The 12,867-nt window shown below is 44.0% G+C and overlaps 2 protein-coding genes across 3 annotated transcripts; one reads left to right on the top strand and one right to left on the bottom strand.

The window, feature by feature from the left end:
* Positions 1 to 5,556: 5,556 nt before the first annotated feature.
* On the bottom strand, positions 5,557 to 8,014 carry LOC120034492 (mitochondrial import inner membrane translocase subunit Tim29-like). Its single transcript, XM_038981081.1, has 2 exons — positions 7,697 to 8,014; positions 5,557 to 7,199 (listed from the first exon to the last, which is right to left on the bottom strand). The coding sequence occupies exons 1-2, from the start codon at positions 7,803 to 7,805 to the stop codon at positions 6,433 to 6,435; spliced, it is 876 nt and encodes a 291-aa protein (XP_038837009.1). The 5' UTR covers positions 7,806 to 8,014; the 3' UTR covers positions 5,557 to 6,432.
* Positions 8,015 to 8,194: 180 nt separating this feature from the next.
* On the top strand, positions 8,195 to 12,458 carry LOC120034491 (protein YIPF1-like). Of its 2 annotated transcripts, none has more exons than XM_038981080.1 (9): positions 8,195 to 8,504; positions 8,846 to 8,911; positions 9,100 to 9,248; positions 9,380 to 9,460; positions 9,616 to 9,703; positions 9,902 to 10,018; positions 10,133 to 10,254; positions 10,560 to 10,742; positions 11,089 to 12,458. In XM_038981080.1, the coding sequence occupies exons 2-9, from the start codon at positions 8,881 to 8,883 to the stop codon at positions 11,176 to 11,178; spliced, it is 861 nt and encodes a 286-aa protein (XP_038837008.1). In that variant the 5' UTR covers positions 8,195 to 8,504; positions 8,846 to 8,880; the 3' UTR covers positions 11,179 to 12,458. The 2 variants fall into 2 exon arrangements, with proteins under 2 accessions (XP_038837008.1, XP_038837007.1); XM_038981079.1 differs by having other exon boundaries at positions 8,198 to 8,504; positions 10,133 to 10,299.
* Positions 12,459 to 12,867: the final 409 nt, after the last annotated feature.

Raw genomic sequence — 12,867 nt, 5'->3', positions numbered from 1 at the left:
TCCACAGATGATGCAATCTCTATTGCACTCCACACTGCCCTTTCCCACCTGGACAAAACGAACACTTACGTGAGAATGCTATTCATTGACTACAGCTCAGCGTTCAACACCATAGTACCCTCAAAGCTCACAACTAAGCTAAGGATCCTGTTACTAAACACCTCCCTCAGCAACTGGATCCTGGACTTCCTGACAGGCCACCCCCAGGTGGCGAGGGTAGGTAGCAACACATCTGCCACGCTGATCCTCAACACTGGAGCTCCCCAGGGGTGCGTGCTCAGTCCCCCCCTGTACTCCCTGTTCACCCATGACTGCATGGCCAGGCACGATTCCAACACCATCATTAAGTTTGCAGACGACACAACAGTGGTAGGCCTGATCACCGACAACGATGAGACAGCCTATAGGGAGGAAGTCAGAGACCTGGCCGGGTGGTGCCAGAATAACAACCTATCCCTTAACGTAACCAAGACTAAGGAGATTATTGTGGACAACAGGAAAAGGAGGATTGAGCATGCCCCCATTCTCATCGACGGGGCTGTAGTGGAGCAGGTTGAGAGCTTCAAGTTCCTTGGTGTCTACATCAACAACAAACTAGAATGGTCCAAACACACCAAGACAGACAAAGCCTATTCACCCTCAGGAAACTAAAAAGATTTGGCATGGGTCCTGAGATCCTCAAAAGGTTCTACAGCTGGAACATCGAGATCATCCTGACTGGTTGCATCACTGCCTGGTATGGCAACTGCTCGGCCTCTGACCGCAAGGCACTACAGAGGGTAGTGCGTACGGCCCAGTACATCACTGGGGCTAAGCTGCCTGCCATCCAGGACTTCTACACCAGGCGGTGTCAGAGGAAGGCCCTACAAATTGTCAAAGACCCCAGCCACCCCAGTCATAGACTGTTCTCTCTACTACAGCATGGCAAGCGGTACCGGAGTGCCAAGTCTAGGACAAAAAGGCTTCTCAACAGTTTTTACCCCCAAGCCATAAGACTCCTGATCAGGTAATCAAATGGCTACCCGGACTATTTTTATTGTGTGCCCCCCCCACCCCCTCTTTTTACGCTGCTGCTACTCTCTGTTTATCATATATGCATAGTCACTTTAACTATACATTCATGTACATACTACCTCAATTGGTCCAACCAACCAGTGCTCCGAGACAGTGGATAACCGGGCTATCTGCATTGTGTCCCGCCACCCACCGCCCGTCAAACCCCTCTTTTACGCTACTGCTACTCTCTGTTCATCATATATGCATAGTCACTTTAACCATATCTACATGTACATACTACCTCAATCAGCCTGACTAACCCGGTGTCTATGTAGCCTCGCTACTGTATATAGCCTCGCTACTGTATATAGCCTGTATTTTTACTGTTGTTTTATTTATTTACCTACCTATTGTTCACCTAATACCTTTTTTTCACTATTGGTTAGAGCCTGTAAGTAAGACAAATAAACTTTGATTTGATTTGAAGAAATGTCCTCTAACTGTCAACTGCCTTTATTTTCAGCAAACTTAACATGTGTAAATATTTGTATGAACATAACAAGATTCAACAACTGAGACATAAACTGAACAAGTTCCACAGACATGTGACTAACAAAAATAAACCAAACGTAACATATCATACTAATTTGAGTGTCCCAGATGTTCCTTTGCTATGTTATGTCCAGTCTATGAGACCAGCCTGATTGACCAGCAGTGGTCATCTGCTGATAGACCACACAAACTGACAATGACCACACTGACCCCTCTGGTAGAGAGAATGAGCATCAGCAGTCAATGGAGGAGAGGGGGATGGGGTTGGGAGTCATGGTCGAAAGGGGGCATAGGGGAAGGATGAGAGGAGGGGAAAGGGGATTGAGAGGCGGCTGGGTGGAAGGATGTAAGATAAGAGTGGTGATGGATGACAGGAATTCCATGCTGATTAAAACAGTTTTAATACATTTCATGTTCTTACCCGTTTATGTCTTAGAGATTGTAGACTGGTATTATCACTGCCTATACTGACTTGACCATATAAATAGTATCTCATTCTAGTTCTGTGGACTTGACACACATAAACAGAGTGTATGAGTACCTGCATCCATCCCAAAACAAGACTGTTTGGTTTGAATAATTTGTATTATTCATGAGCATTAGATTTGACAAGGGGTTTTGAACCATAAAATATTAATCCTTCAACTAAGGCAGTTCTGATCCAGAACACTTGTCTCTCATTGGTGACATTCGACCGTCCTCACCAGTGGTTTGTAAATGACAATTGTTTCACCATTTGACCCCTTTGGGCTCCGGAGTGGCGCAGCGGTCTAAGGCACTGCATCTCAGTGCTAGAGGCGTCACTGCAGTCCCTGGTTTGAATCCAGGCTGGATCATATCCGGACATGATTTGGAGTCCCATAGGGCGGCGCACAATTGGCACAGCATCATCTGGGTTTGGTCGGGGTAGGCCGTCATTGTAAATAAGAATTTGTTCTTAACTGACTTGCCTATTTAAATAAATAAAAAATAAGGTCCGTTTCAGGTTAGTCTTTGGTTCCATCCTGGAGTTGGGTTACAATGAATCTGAACCTCAGGGGCGGAGCTCCAAAAGGGGGCCAGCTCAGTCACCTTTTGAAACTCTTACTCTGATAACTGCTGCCATTGTTAGTGTGTATGCTTTGAGTATTTTTACATTTTTTTTTTTTTACATTTAAGTCATTTAGCAGACGCTCTTATCCAGAGCGACTTACAAATTGGTGCATTCACCTTATGATATCCACACATGGTATTGCATTTTTTTATTTTTTATTTAACTAGGCAAGTCAGTTAAGAACAAATTCTTATTTTTCAATGACGGCCTAGGAACAGTGGGTTAACTGCCTGTTCAGGGGCAGAACGACAGATTTGTACCTTGTCAGCTCGGGGATTTGAACTTGCAACCTTTCGGTTACTAGTCCAACGCTCTAACCACTAGGCTACCCTGCCGCCCCAAGTAGCCATCATCCAGATACAATAATGTTGCTGAGCTGTTCAGAGATATCATGCACATCTGGGATGCACTGAGTGAGATGTAGGCTGTGTATATGTCTAGACATGTTTGAGTATGTTTGAGAGTCTAGTTCTGTTTGAGCATGTTTGAGAGTCTAGCTCTGTTTGAGCATATTTGAGAGTCTAGTTCTGTTTGAGAGTCTAGTTCTGTTTGAGCATGTTTGAGAGTCTAGTTCTGTTTGAGAGTCTAGTTCTGTTTGAGAGTCTAGTTCTGTTTGAGCATGTTTGAGAGTCTAGTTCTGTTTGAGAGTCTAGTTCTGTTTGAGAGTCTAGTTCTGTTTGAGTATGTTTGAGAGTCTAGTTCTGTTTGAGCATGTTTGAGAGTCTAGTTCTGTTTGAGAGTCTAGTTCTGTTTGAGCATGTTTGAGAGTCTAGTTCTGTTTGAGAGTCTAGTTCTGTTTGAGCATGTTTGAGAGTCTAGTTCTGTTTGAGCATGTTTGAGAGTCTAGTTCTGTTTGAGAGTCTAGTTCTGTTTGAGAGTCTAGTTCTGTTTGAGAGTCTAGTTCTGTTTGAGTATGTTTGAGAGTCTAGTTCTGTTTGAGCATGTTTGAGAGTCTAGTTCTGTTTGAGCATGTTTGAGAGTCTAGTTCTGTTTGAGTATGTTTGAGAGTCTAGTTCTGTTTGAGAGTCTAGTTCTGTTTGAGCATGTTTGAGAGTCTAGTTCTGTTTGAGCATGTTTGAGAGTCTAGTTCTGTTTGAGAGTCTAGTTCTGTTTGAGAGTCTAGTTCTGTTTGAGAGTCTAGTTCTGTTTGAGTATGTTTGAGAGTCTAGTTCTGTTTGAGCATGTTTGAGAGTCTAGTTCTGTTTGAGCATGTTTGAGAGTCTAGTTCTGTTTGAGAGTCTAGTTCTGTTTGAGAGTCTAGTTCTGTTTGAGAGTCTAGTTCTGTTTGAGCATGTTTGAGAGTCTAGTTCTGTTTGAGTATGTTTGAGAGTCTAGTTCTGTTTGAGCATGTTTGAGAGTCTAGTTCTGTTTGAGCATGTTTGAGAGTCTAGTTCTATTTGAGCATGTTTGAGAGTCTAGTTCTGTTTGAGCATGTTTGAGAGTCTAGTTCTGTTTGAGCATGTTTGAGAGTCTAGTTCTGTTTGAGCATGTTTGAGAGTCTAGTTCTGTTTGAGCATGTTTGAGAGTCTAGTTCTGTTTGAGTATGTTTGAGAGTCTAGTTCTGTTTGAGCATGTTTGAGAGTCTAGTTCTGTTTGAGCATGTTTGAGAGTCTAGTTCTGTTTGAGTATGTTTGAGAGTCTAGTTCTGTTTGAGCATGTTTGAGAGTCTAGTTCTGTTTGAGTATGTTTGAGAGTCTAGTTCTGTTTGAGAGTCTAGTTCTGTTTGAGCATGTTTGAGAGTCTAGTTCTGTTTGAGTATGTTTGAGAGTCTAGTTCTGTTTGAGCATGTTTGAGAGTCTAGTTCTGTTTGAGTATGTTTGAGAGTCTAGTTTTGTTTGAGCATGTTTGAGAGTCTAGTTCTGTTTGAGTATGTTTGAGAGTCTAGTTCTGTTTGAGCATGTTTGAGAGTCTAGTTCTGTTTGAGAGTCTAGTTCTGTTTGAGCATGTTTGAGAGTCTAGTTCTGTTTGAGCATGTTTGAGAGTCTAGTTCTGTTTGAGCATGTTTGAGAGTCTAGTTCTGTTTGAGCATGTTTGAGAGTCTAGTTCTGTTTGAGCATGTTTGAGAGTCTAGTTCTGTTTGAGCATGTTTGAGAGTCTAGTTCTGTTTGAGAGTCTAGTTCTGTTTGAGCATGTTTGAGAGTCTAGTTCTGTTTGAGTATGTTTGAGAGTCTAGTTCTGTTTGAGCATGTTTGAGAGTCTAGTTCTGTTTGAGCATGTTTGAGTCTAGTTGTTTGTGTGAGAGACTATTAGTCCACCTTGACTCGTGTTGCAGACCTCAATAGCTCCCTGTCCTTGTGTGAATGGCCCCTGATCAGGATGAATGATCCTGTCCTAAAGATCAGATGGCGATCAGTAACTGGAGCCAAAGCAGGATCGGTGTCAAGACAACAGCAGGATCAATAACAGACATGAACAGGGAGAGAAGAGAGATGGAGTGAAAGAGAGATAGAAGGGTATGAGAGAGATTCATCTGGAGAGGATTTTTCCACAAAATGAGTTAAGCTCCACAATGATAAGGGAGGTTGGTCAAAGGCAATACGATTAACGGAATAATTACTCTCAAACGTTAGGAAGAAAGGATGCCCATTCTATCTGCCTGAAGGGCATCACAGCAATACACAGCTTCTGTAATCCCAGGAAGAGGCGGCGGCAAAAACACTGATTGACTTACCTCATGGAGACAAACACTCACTTCTTATGGAAGAAGTCACACATTGAGAATTAATGCTACTGTGACAATAGTCCTGAGGAGGAAAGTATTGAAAAACAGTCTGGACTGGAGGAATCAAAAATGGCTACCAGTTCCACTTAAATGTAATATCTTGGTATATTCTTCCCTGGATAGTGCCTCTGCTTTGTCTGAGATCAAATCATGGGGAGGTATTCAGAGTAAATGATCATCACAAAACTCAAAATCATTACAATAGTACTTTAATTTGACAATAATTCATAAATGATAAATCCAAACCATTTAGAGGAGGCTTATTGTATTGTTAAAGACATGCACCGGAACTTTGGCGACTTTAAGTATTTTTTAAACCTACCGCTTTGGGCTGGATGTGTCAATGTGTAGTTCATACATGCATAATCTATGAGCAGAATTACTGTTTCACCTCAATTAACCACGAAATCCCTAGTTTGAAAGCAACTGTTTTTCTGGAAGCTGTGCTTCGCCATTCTCCTAAATTTTCCCCCACATGGGCCAGCCCCTAAACAATTCTAGTTCTAGCTAATGAGCTTCAGCCCCTCACCATTTGAGTGACAGCTAACAAGATGCACACAGCAGAGCAATGACATGGTGCACATGTGACGTAGTACGCAATTTCCGGGGACTCAGTGAGTACTTTCAGAACTACTAGCTAAAACTAATTCAAAAGTGCCAGAGAATATCAAGTTAGTTGAAGTTTGTAGTGGCTGTTTAGAGAATCTCTTTAACAGGTTGCTGACCATGGCATCAATTATCATATCTCAGTATAGAGCACTATATACCAAATAAGTATCATTAGTAAACTGTTAACAGTAATTTATTTTATAAAGGAGACCCTTTATCATCATGTCATGTGTAGCTATAGTCCAGAGTGTTAATAGGCTTGGGCACTATATAACACATTACACAGTGCAGAAGGTACTCACACACTTTACACATCTCTCATACCATCTTGTCATCCAATAAATATGTCCATTCAGAGATTCTTGTTCAGCCATCTCATTATGTGTCCAGCAGTCATTGTCCTGCTAGTGTGAGTCCATTGGTCCATGACACATTAGTCCTTTGCTTGAGCTTGTGTCTGCTACTCCTGTGTCTCCGTCTCTGTCAGTGTCCGCTCCTGTGGTTCTGGGTCAGGTAGCTCCTGTGGTTGAGCTACAATGCCTGTCTTTATTTTCATTGTTTCTACAAGATCTAAACTGTCCATCTTTATTTGTTCTACAATGCCTCCCTCCTCCTCAGCTGCCGATGCCTTTTCCTTCTCCTCATTCTCCTCAGTCTTCAGAGGCATCCATGACTCTTTGTGCAGCCTCTCGTTATTCTCCACCCCCTGGACACCAGGGGGCACTGTGGCGGCCATAGCAGGCGGCAGGTGCTTGAACTCTTCGTCGTTCACATCATAGTCCTTCATCTTATGGTCCAGGATCCACCAGCGACCCGCGAAGCCAACGTCCAGTACCCGCGTGTGGAGCTCCCTCCAGGGGATAGAGAGGTTGGAGCACTGGGCCTCGTAAAGACTGGCGTCCGGGTTGTAATCGGCGAAGTAGGTGAGTGAGACCATTCCCAGGCTGAGGTGACGTAACCTTCCCTCGTTACGAAGCTTCGCCAGCTTCTGCACGTGCCCATCCGATGTTCCACTGCGTATCCACGGCGTCAGGAGCCCGAGCTGATTGGCTGTATCCAGGACGGTGGTCTCGAAGGAGGCGTCGTCGGGGTTTGTGTAGATGCAGGTGCCGGCTCCACCCAGAAGGCTCAGGTAGATGGAAGCTTTGATTGGCCTCTCCCACGCGCCCACCACAATCTCACGACACGCCTCCTTGTAGTCTCTGGACATGCCGCTAAACCACACACCTGATGGAGAGGGAAGAGAATTGTGAGAAAAAGACAGACAGCATTCACACGAGATAAGATAGGTGGTTTACTAAAACAAAGGCAAAACAGACTGACACAATATCCCTAGACATGGTAGTGAGGCATGCACACAATTATAATGTTTTGTGTGTCAACACTGTATTCTATTGCATTGCATCTCCAAGCTGACAGGAACTGTCTCAGAGAGGTCACCGCAATAACCTCAGTCACGTGCCTTCCTCCACCCTGTGATTGCAAGTAGGGGCAACTGTGAAGGATCAAAAGCTAACAATACCTTTACATAGACGTGTATGAAGTACATTTTCAAATCTAACTAGTGTAAAAACCACAATGTGATACAGTTTGTTTGAAGCTAATGTCACATAATCTGATAACCTCATGAATGACTTTGGCAAGACGGTTAAGCAAGAAAGATCATAGGTTCGTAAAGGCGTGGTGGGCTAACACGACAACCAAGAGATAGATCGGTTTCTTACCCAATTTGCTATTTTTCAACCTCTCCCATCGGGTGCCATTGATGGGTGCTGCTCCTGCTTCTGCTACAGAGGTGGAGCACCATCTCCTGAGCACCCACGAGGCAGCCATGTTCGTCAGACAGAAGCCGATCGTTCCGGAAGTTCACATTCGGACTGGCTCAGACCGGAAAAACACAGCGGTCTTCTTGATACATTAATTTCCAATGTGAAAAAATGTAATTTATTGAGACAAAATGGCATGTCAGTAAAAAGTTATTTAAAAAGTTATTTTTTCCCGTAAAAAAACCAAATATCCAATATCCAGTTCTGCTTAAAAAGAATGTCATCAAATCCCTGTAATATCACTATAAACTAATAAATATCAAGTACAAATGTTTTTTTTTTTTTTTTTTACATTCGGATAACACCCATATTACAAAGAAAACACTCACATTTGGCGCACCGCATTATCTTCCGTCTGTACCTGGTCACGTGAACATGATGATCCGTCTTGAGCCAACACAGAATCCGTTATGTACATAAGGTGACGTGGAACAGGCGAGTGATAATGTGAATTTAGTGCACCATAGTTGAAATTAACACCATTAGCTAGCTAGTTTATTCAGACATCCAACGCAGTACACATTTTTTTTAAAATATTTAACTATGTGCTGCTGTTGTTAGGTGAGTTGATATTGAGATATAAAGCGAGAAAACAGTGCTAGCTCGACAGCTGTCAGGCTAGCGAGGCGGTCGTGTCAGCACTGCTAACATAGCTGACTGGCTCGCATTGCGGATACAACACAACAGAACCTCCTGTGACAAACAGGTAAGTCTCGGATCACGACGGCCAACGTATGACTATAAATCTGAAGCTAGCTAGCTAGAGTTACAGTAAACTATAGGCATAAACATGACACACAGACTGCTAGCCTGCCAAACAGGTCAACACAAACTGTCATTTGTCAGATTAAAAAATTGCACCTGTATATTCGATGTCGCAAGCCTACACATGATGCTGTACGTATGCTTTAGAAGGCAGCCAACAAAGAGAACATCTTGTTCATATGTAGCAAAAGCTAGTTGGCTACCCTATCCGGGAGAAGAACACAGACTGTTGCCATACGTCAGCCTCAACAGTTAAGAGTACATTTTCTCATCTCCTTCCAGGTCTTGCATGAGGTGGTCATCTTTCCAGAGTTACCATGGCGAGTCCAGATGATCTGAAGTTCCAAGGTGAGGCTCATGGAGTGGCTCCCATCCTCCTCTGTTTATCCCCTTTCACCTCCTCTTCACTCTTCCCCTCTCTCCTTGTCTCTACATCTCTCACTGCCACTGTCCCGCACCACCTCTGTCCTGCACCACCTCTCTCGGTCCCCCCCTCATTCCCTCACTCCAACCACCTCTGTCTTCTTCTCCTCTAGAGTTTGATGAGGCCACTGACCTGCTGTTAGCAGACCCTGGGGCCTCCACCCTCAGTATGTCTGGCTCCAGCAGAACGGCCCCGGCCGGTGCCACTGGGGACATCAAACTGGACATGTCCGATGATGAGGGACAGGAGGAGAGTTCAGAGGTCAGGATGATGAATGAGTCCAATCATATCGCTACATTGATAATCTGAAATTTTGCCTTTGTAATGACGTTTGCACAAACAGCCAAAAACCAAGCAATATGGGGATAACTGATTGACATTACTGTTTACAGCTCCTAAGAGGGGAGAAACAAACTAGCGGCTTCTGGACCTTTGAGTACTACCAGTCATTCTTCAATGTGGATACAATGCAGGTACAATATGCTTGAAATAACATAGAATAATCTGCACTCATGAGACTGGCCTATATGTTGCTGTTTAACATCTGCCATATAGAAACTGTAAATGTAGTGGTGTTAGTTGCTGTACAATGTCCATTGGTTGACTGACTTCCTGTCATGGGATGCAGGTGCTGGACAGGGTCAAGGGGTCGGTGATGCCTTTACCAGGGCGGAACTTCATCAAACATACCCTCCAGTCGAGTCCGGATTTATATGGTAATGGGACACATCACCACTATAGCTTAGATACAATTGTTCCTAGATAGTTAGATCTGAATTAGAATGGACCTTAGAATGTTAACTTTTATAGCCGTAAAACTGGAAGACAGTTTGCCAAACTCTGCATATCTTAGGTTGTAATGTGAACCACCTCTACCCAGACTAACCTTACCTCCTGGTCTCCCGTATGTCCAGGTCCCTTCTGGATCTGTGTGACGCTGGTGTTCTCTCTGGCCATCAGTGGAAACCTGTCCACCTTCCTGAACTCTCTGGGGAGCCCCCAATACCACTACAGACCCCAGTTCCACAGAGGTATGGTACCTGGGGGTTACAGCTTGGCTCCTTCTCAATGGTTTCATGTGAGATTTGCTATATAAAAAAAAAAATAGCAGTGTTGATGTTGCTTGCTTTTTCTCACTCCCTCAGTGACGATAGCTGCAGTAGTGATCTTCCTGTATGCCTGGCTGGTGCCCCTGGGTGTATGGGGTTTCCTGACCTGGAGGCAGAGGGAGGAGAGGCAGCAGAGTGGTTACTCCTTCCTGGAGACGGTGTGTGTCTACGGCTACTCCCTCTTCATCTACATCCCCACCTCAGTGAGTCAGCAGACACACACTAGTGAATGTCTGGGTCGTATTCAGCTAGCAAAACATATTCATCCCCCTAGCTAAATGTTTTTCAATGGAAAATGAAGTTCAGATGGTACCTACTTTACAGTTTCATAGTTTTCTTCTGTTTTTGTGCCTATTGAATGACCCTGTTCTTGATAGTATCTTTCTATCTGATTGGGACCCAATCCGAACCAATTAATGCAGAACATCTTATTCTCAAGTAACAAACCAATCACCTCCCTCAGGTGTTGTGGATCTTACCATTCGAATGGCTCCGATGGCTCCTCATCCTGGTCGCCATGGTAATCTCTGGGTCGGTCCTGGTGCTCACCTTCTGGCCCGTCGTCCGCGATGACACCAAGGTGACTGCTTTTGCCACCGTGGCAACAATCGTCATTCTCCATGCGCTGCTATCAATTGGCTGCAAGGTAAGAGCCCACTATAAGAGTGCTATGGGTAAAAGTTACCTAGCCCATCCTCCTAGGCCCTGTTCAAGTACTTTGAAGAAGAATGTCAGTGATCATGGTCTGACATGAATATAGAAAGTAGAGTCCTCATTTCACTTATCCAGGGAAGGATGGACTTAAAATGTTTGAACCAGGCCCTAATCATAATCTAAATGGGAACGTCTCAGCTGTATGCGCCTCAGGGGAAATGTTAAATGTCTCATCTCCAACACCCTACTTAAGTCTATGGCTAGCTATAAACCTCATAGTTCTTTAAGTTTCTAACCCTTTATACCCGTCCCCTCTGTCCCTCTATGCTATCTTTCAGATGTATTTTTTCCAGACAGCGACTCGCACACCAGTTCCTACACTCGCACCCAACCACACAGCAGCAATATTTACCAACAAGACCCACTGACCAAGAGGAACCGGAGGGAGGGAGATGTCCCAACACTTAATGACCTCTTCTCATAGTCACAATGTTTGAGACCACTGGGGAATCTGAAAGGACTAGATAAAAGGTTTAGGCTTTTGTTACCTACTCTGTGAGCATTGGAAGAGTAGCTAGCTGGCTAACCGCCAAACAGATGATGGCGATCTCGCCATTGACTAACTACATTGTTGTTGTGTGAGGACGATATGAGTCGAGAGGGAAAAGTTGGATGAAATCAGAGTTTACGACACCTGCGTGGACGTTGTTTTGAGTTTACAGCTCAGTGGGTCACACATTATCCAGTCCTTTCAGATCAGAGAAGGGGACGTAGCGAAGTAGGGCCTGCATACTCCGATGCTCGAACCAATAATGATACAGAGGACCGACAAGTGGTCAGAAAGGTACCCATAACATTGTTGGAGGTTCTGGGTGTGTGAGCCCTACTCTAGTACATTATGGACTTAACTGGACCAGCAGCCCATTAAAAGTGCTGTGCAATTGACTACATATGTTATTACAAAGAGAAGGGACAAGGATAGAGGCCTATGAGTATAAGCAAATTATGGGTTATGAGGATTGCATTGGGGGAAACTGTCTTGCTTATGCTGCAGAAATGATTCCACTGTAAATTCTGCACTTGTATATTGTAATAAATCAATATTTATCATGGAGAAGTTGGGTGCACCTCAATAGTCGGAGACTTCCTCATCTCTACTTTTATCTGCACTAAAAACATAGGAAAGGCAGAAGCATATGAGATCTGCTTTAACCAGCTCAGTTCTGTCATGACAAGGAAAGGAATTCTTTATAGACTTGAACTCCTCAGCTGCAGTCTGATCTTGAGATGCACCTATTGAAGGGAAATGCTGTATGAATGTTTAATGATGTACTAATACAGGGGTGGCCAACCTTATCCATAAAGGTGCATGCTTTTGTTCCAGCCAAGCAAAAACACCTGATTCAACAATCAGATGAGATGGATCAACAGGTATGTTACAGCTTGGCTGGAACCAAGGCCCACGCCAGCCCTCTGCGGGTGAGATTGTACACCTCTGAACTGTGAGATTGAAAAGGGTTGTTTTAGAACTCAAACCACTCTTATGACCTGGAACACGTGTAGTACTGTGCTGACTAATGTATCCACACAACTTTTTCTCTTTGTAGATAGACTTGTAAATTAAGGAAAGGGTTTGTCAGTGTATTTATTTTTTCCTCTTTGTTCAGACTTCTGGGTTTGTGCGAATAAACTGTAGTTTCAGTCTGAATTGCGTCGTCTTCTTGGTGTTGACTAAAGCCCGAGGGCAGGGGTCTCTAACTCCGGTCCTGGAGTGCTATGTCTTGGCAGGCTTTTGTTCCAGCCCAGCACTACCACATCTGATTCAATTAAGATTAGTTGGTAGGTGCTGGGACAAAGGCCTGCACAACTAGGGGCTGGCGATGAAGGCTGCGAAATATCCACCATCTTGATTTCAACCGAGGAAGTCAAGAGAACCCAGGTATGCAGCATTGGTTCCAGCCCTCAAGCTGTCAGTGCTCTGCTTACTGTACGTAGAAAACATCGATTCTTGCTAGGCCCAGCAATGATCCCTGAGATTTATGGGACAGCCGAGCACTCAAGGTAGTTGCTTTGTGTGTGTGCTTGGAGGACATACATTTACAGCTATATTCATTGGG

Source organism: Salvelinus namaycush, chromosome 41, assembly GCF_016432855.1.
Source record: "Salvelinus namaycush isolate Seneca chromosome 41, SaNama_1.0, whole genome shotgun sequence".
NCBI classification, from domain to species: domain Eukaryota; kingdom Metazoa; phylum Chordata; class Actinopteri; order Salmoniformes; family Salmonidae; genus Salvelinus; species Salvelinus namaycush.
This window is presented reverse-complemented; position numbering and strand designations above follow the sequence as displayed.

Coding starts and splice junctions, on each gene's coding strand:
- LOC120034492 (XM_038981081.1), bottom strand. CDS start 7,805: ATGGCTGCCTCGTGGGTGCTCAGGAGATGGTGCTCCACCTCTGTAGCA. Junction 7,200..7,696: donor GTTGAAAAATAGCAAATTGG/GTAAGAAACCGA, acceptor CCTCTCCATCAG/GTGTGTGGTTTAGCGGCATG.
- LOC120034491 (XM_038981079.1), top strand. CDS start 8,881: ATGGCGAGTCCAGATGATCTGAAGTTCCAAG. Junction 9,461..9,615: donor TCAATGTGGATACAATGCAG/GTACAATATGCT, acceptor CATGGGATGCAG/GTGCTGGACAGGGTCAAGGG. Junction 10,300..10,559: donor TCATCTACATCCCCACCTCA/GTGAGTCAGCAG, acceptor CACCTCCCTCAG/GTGTTGTGGATCTTACCATT.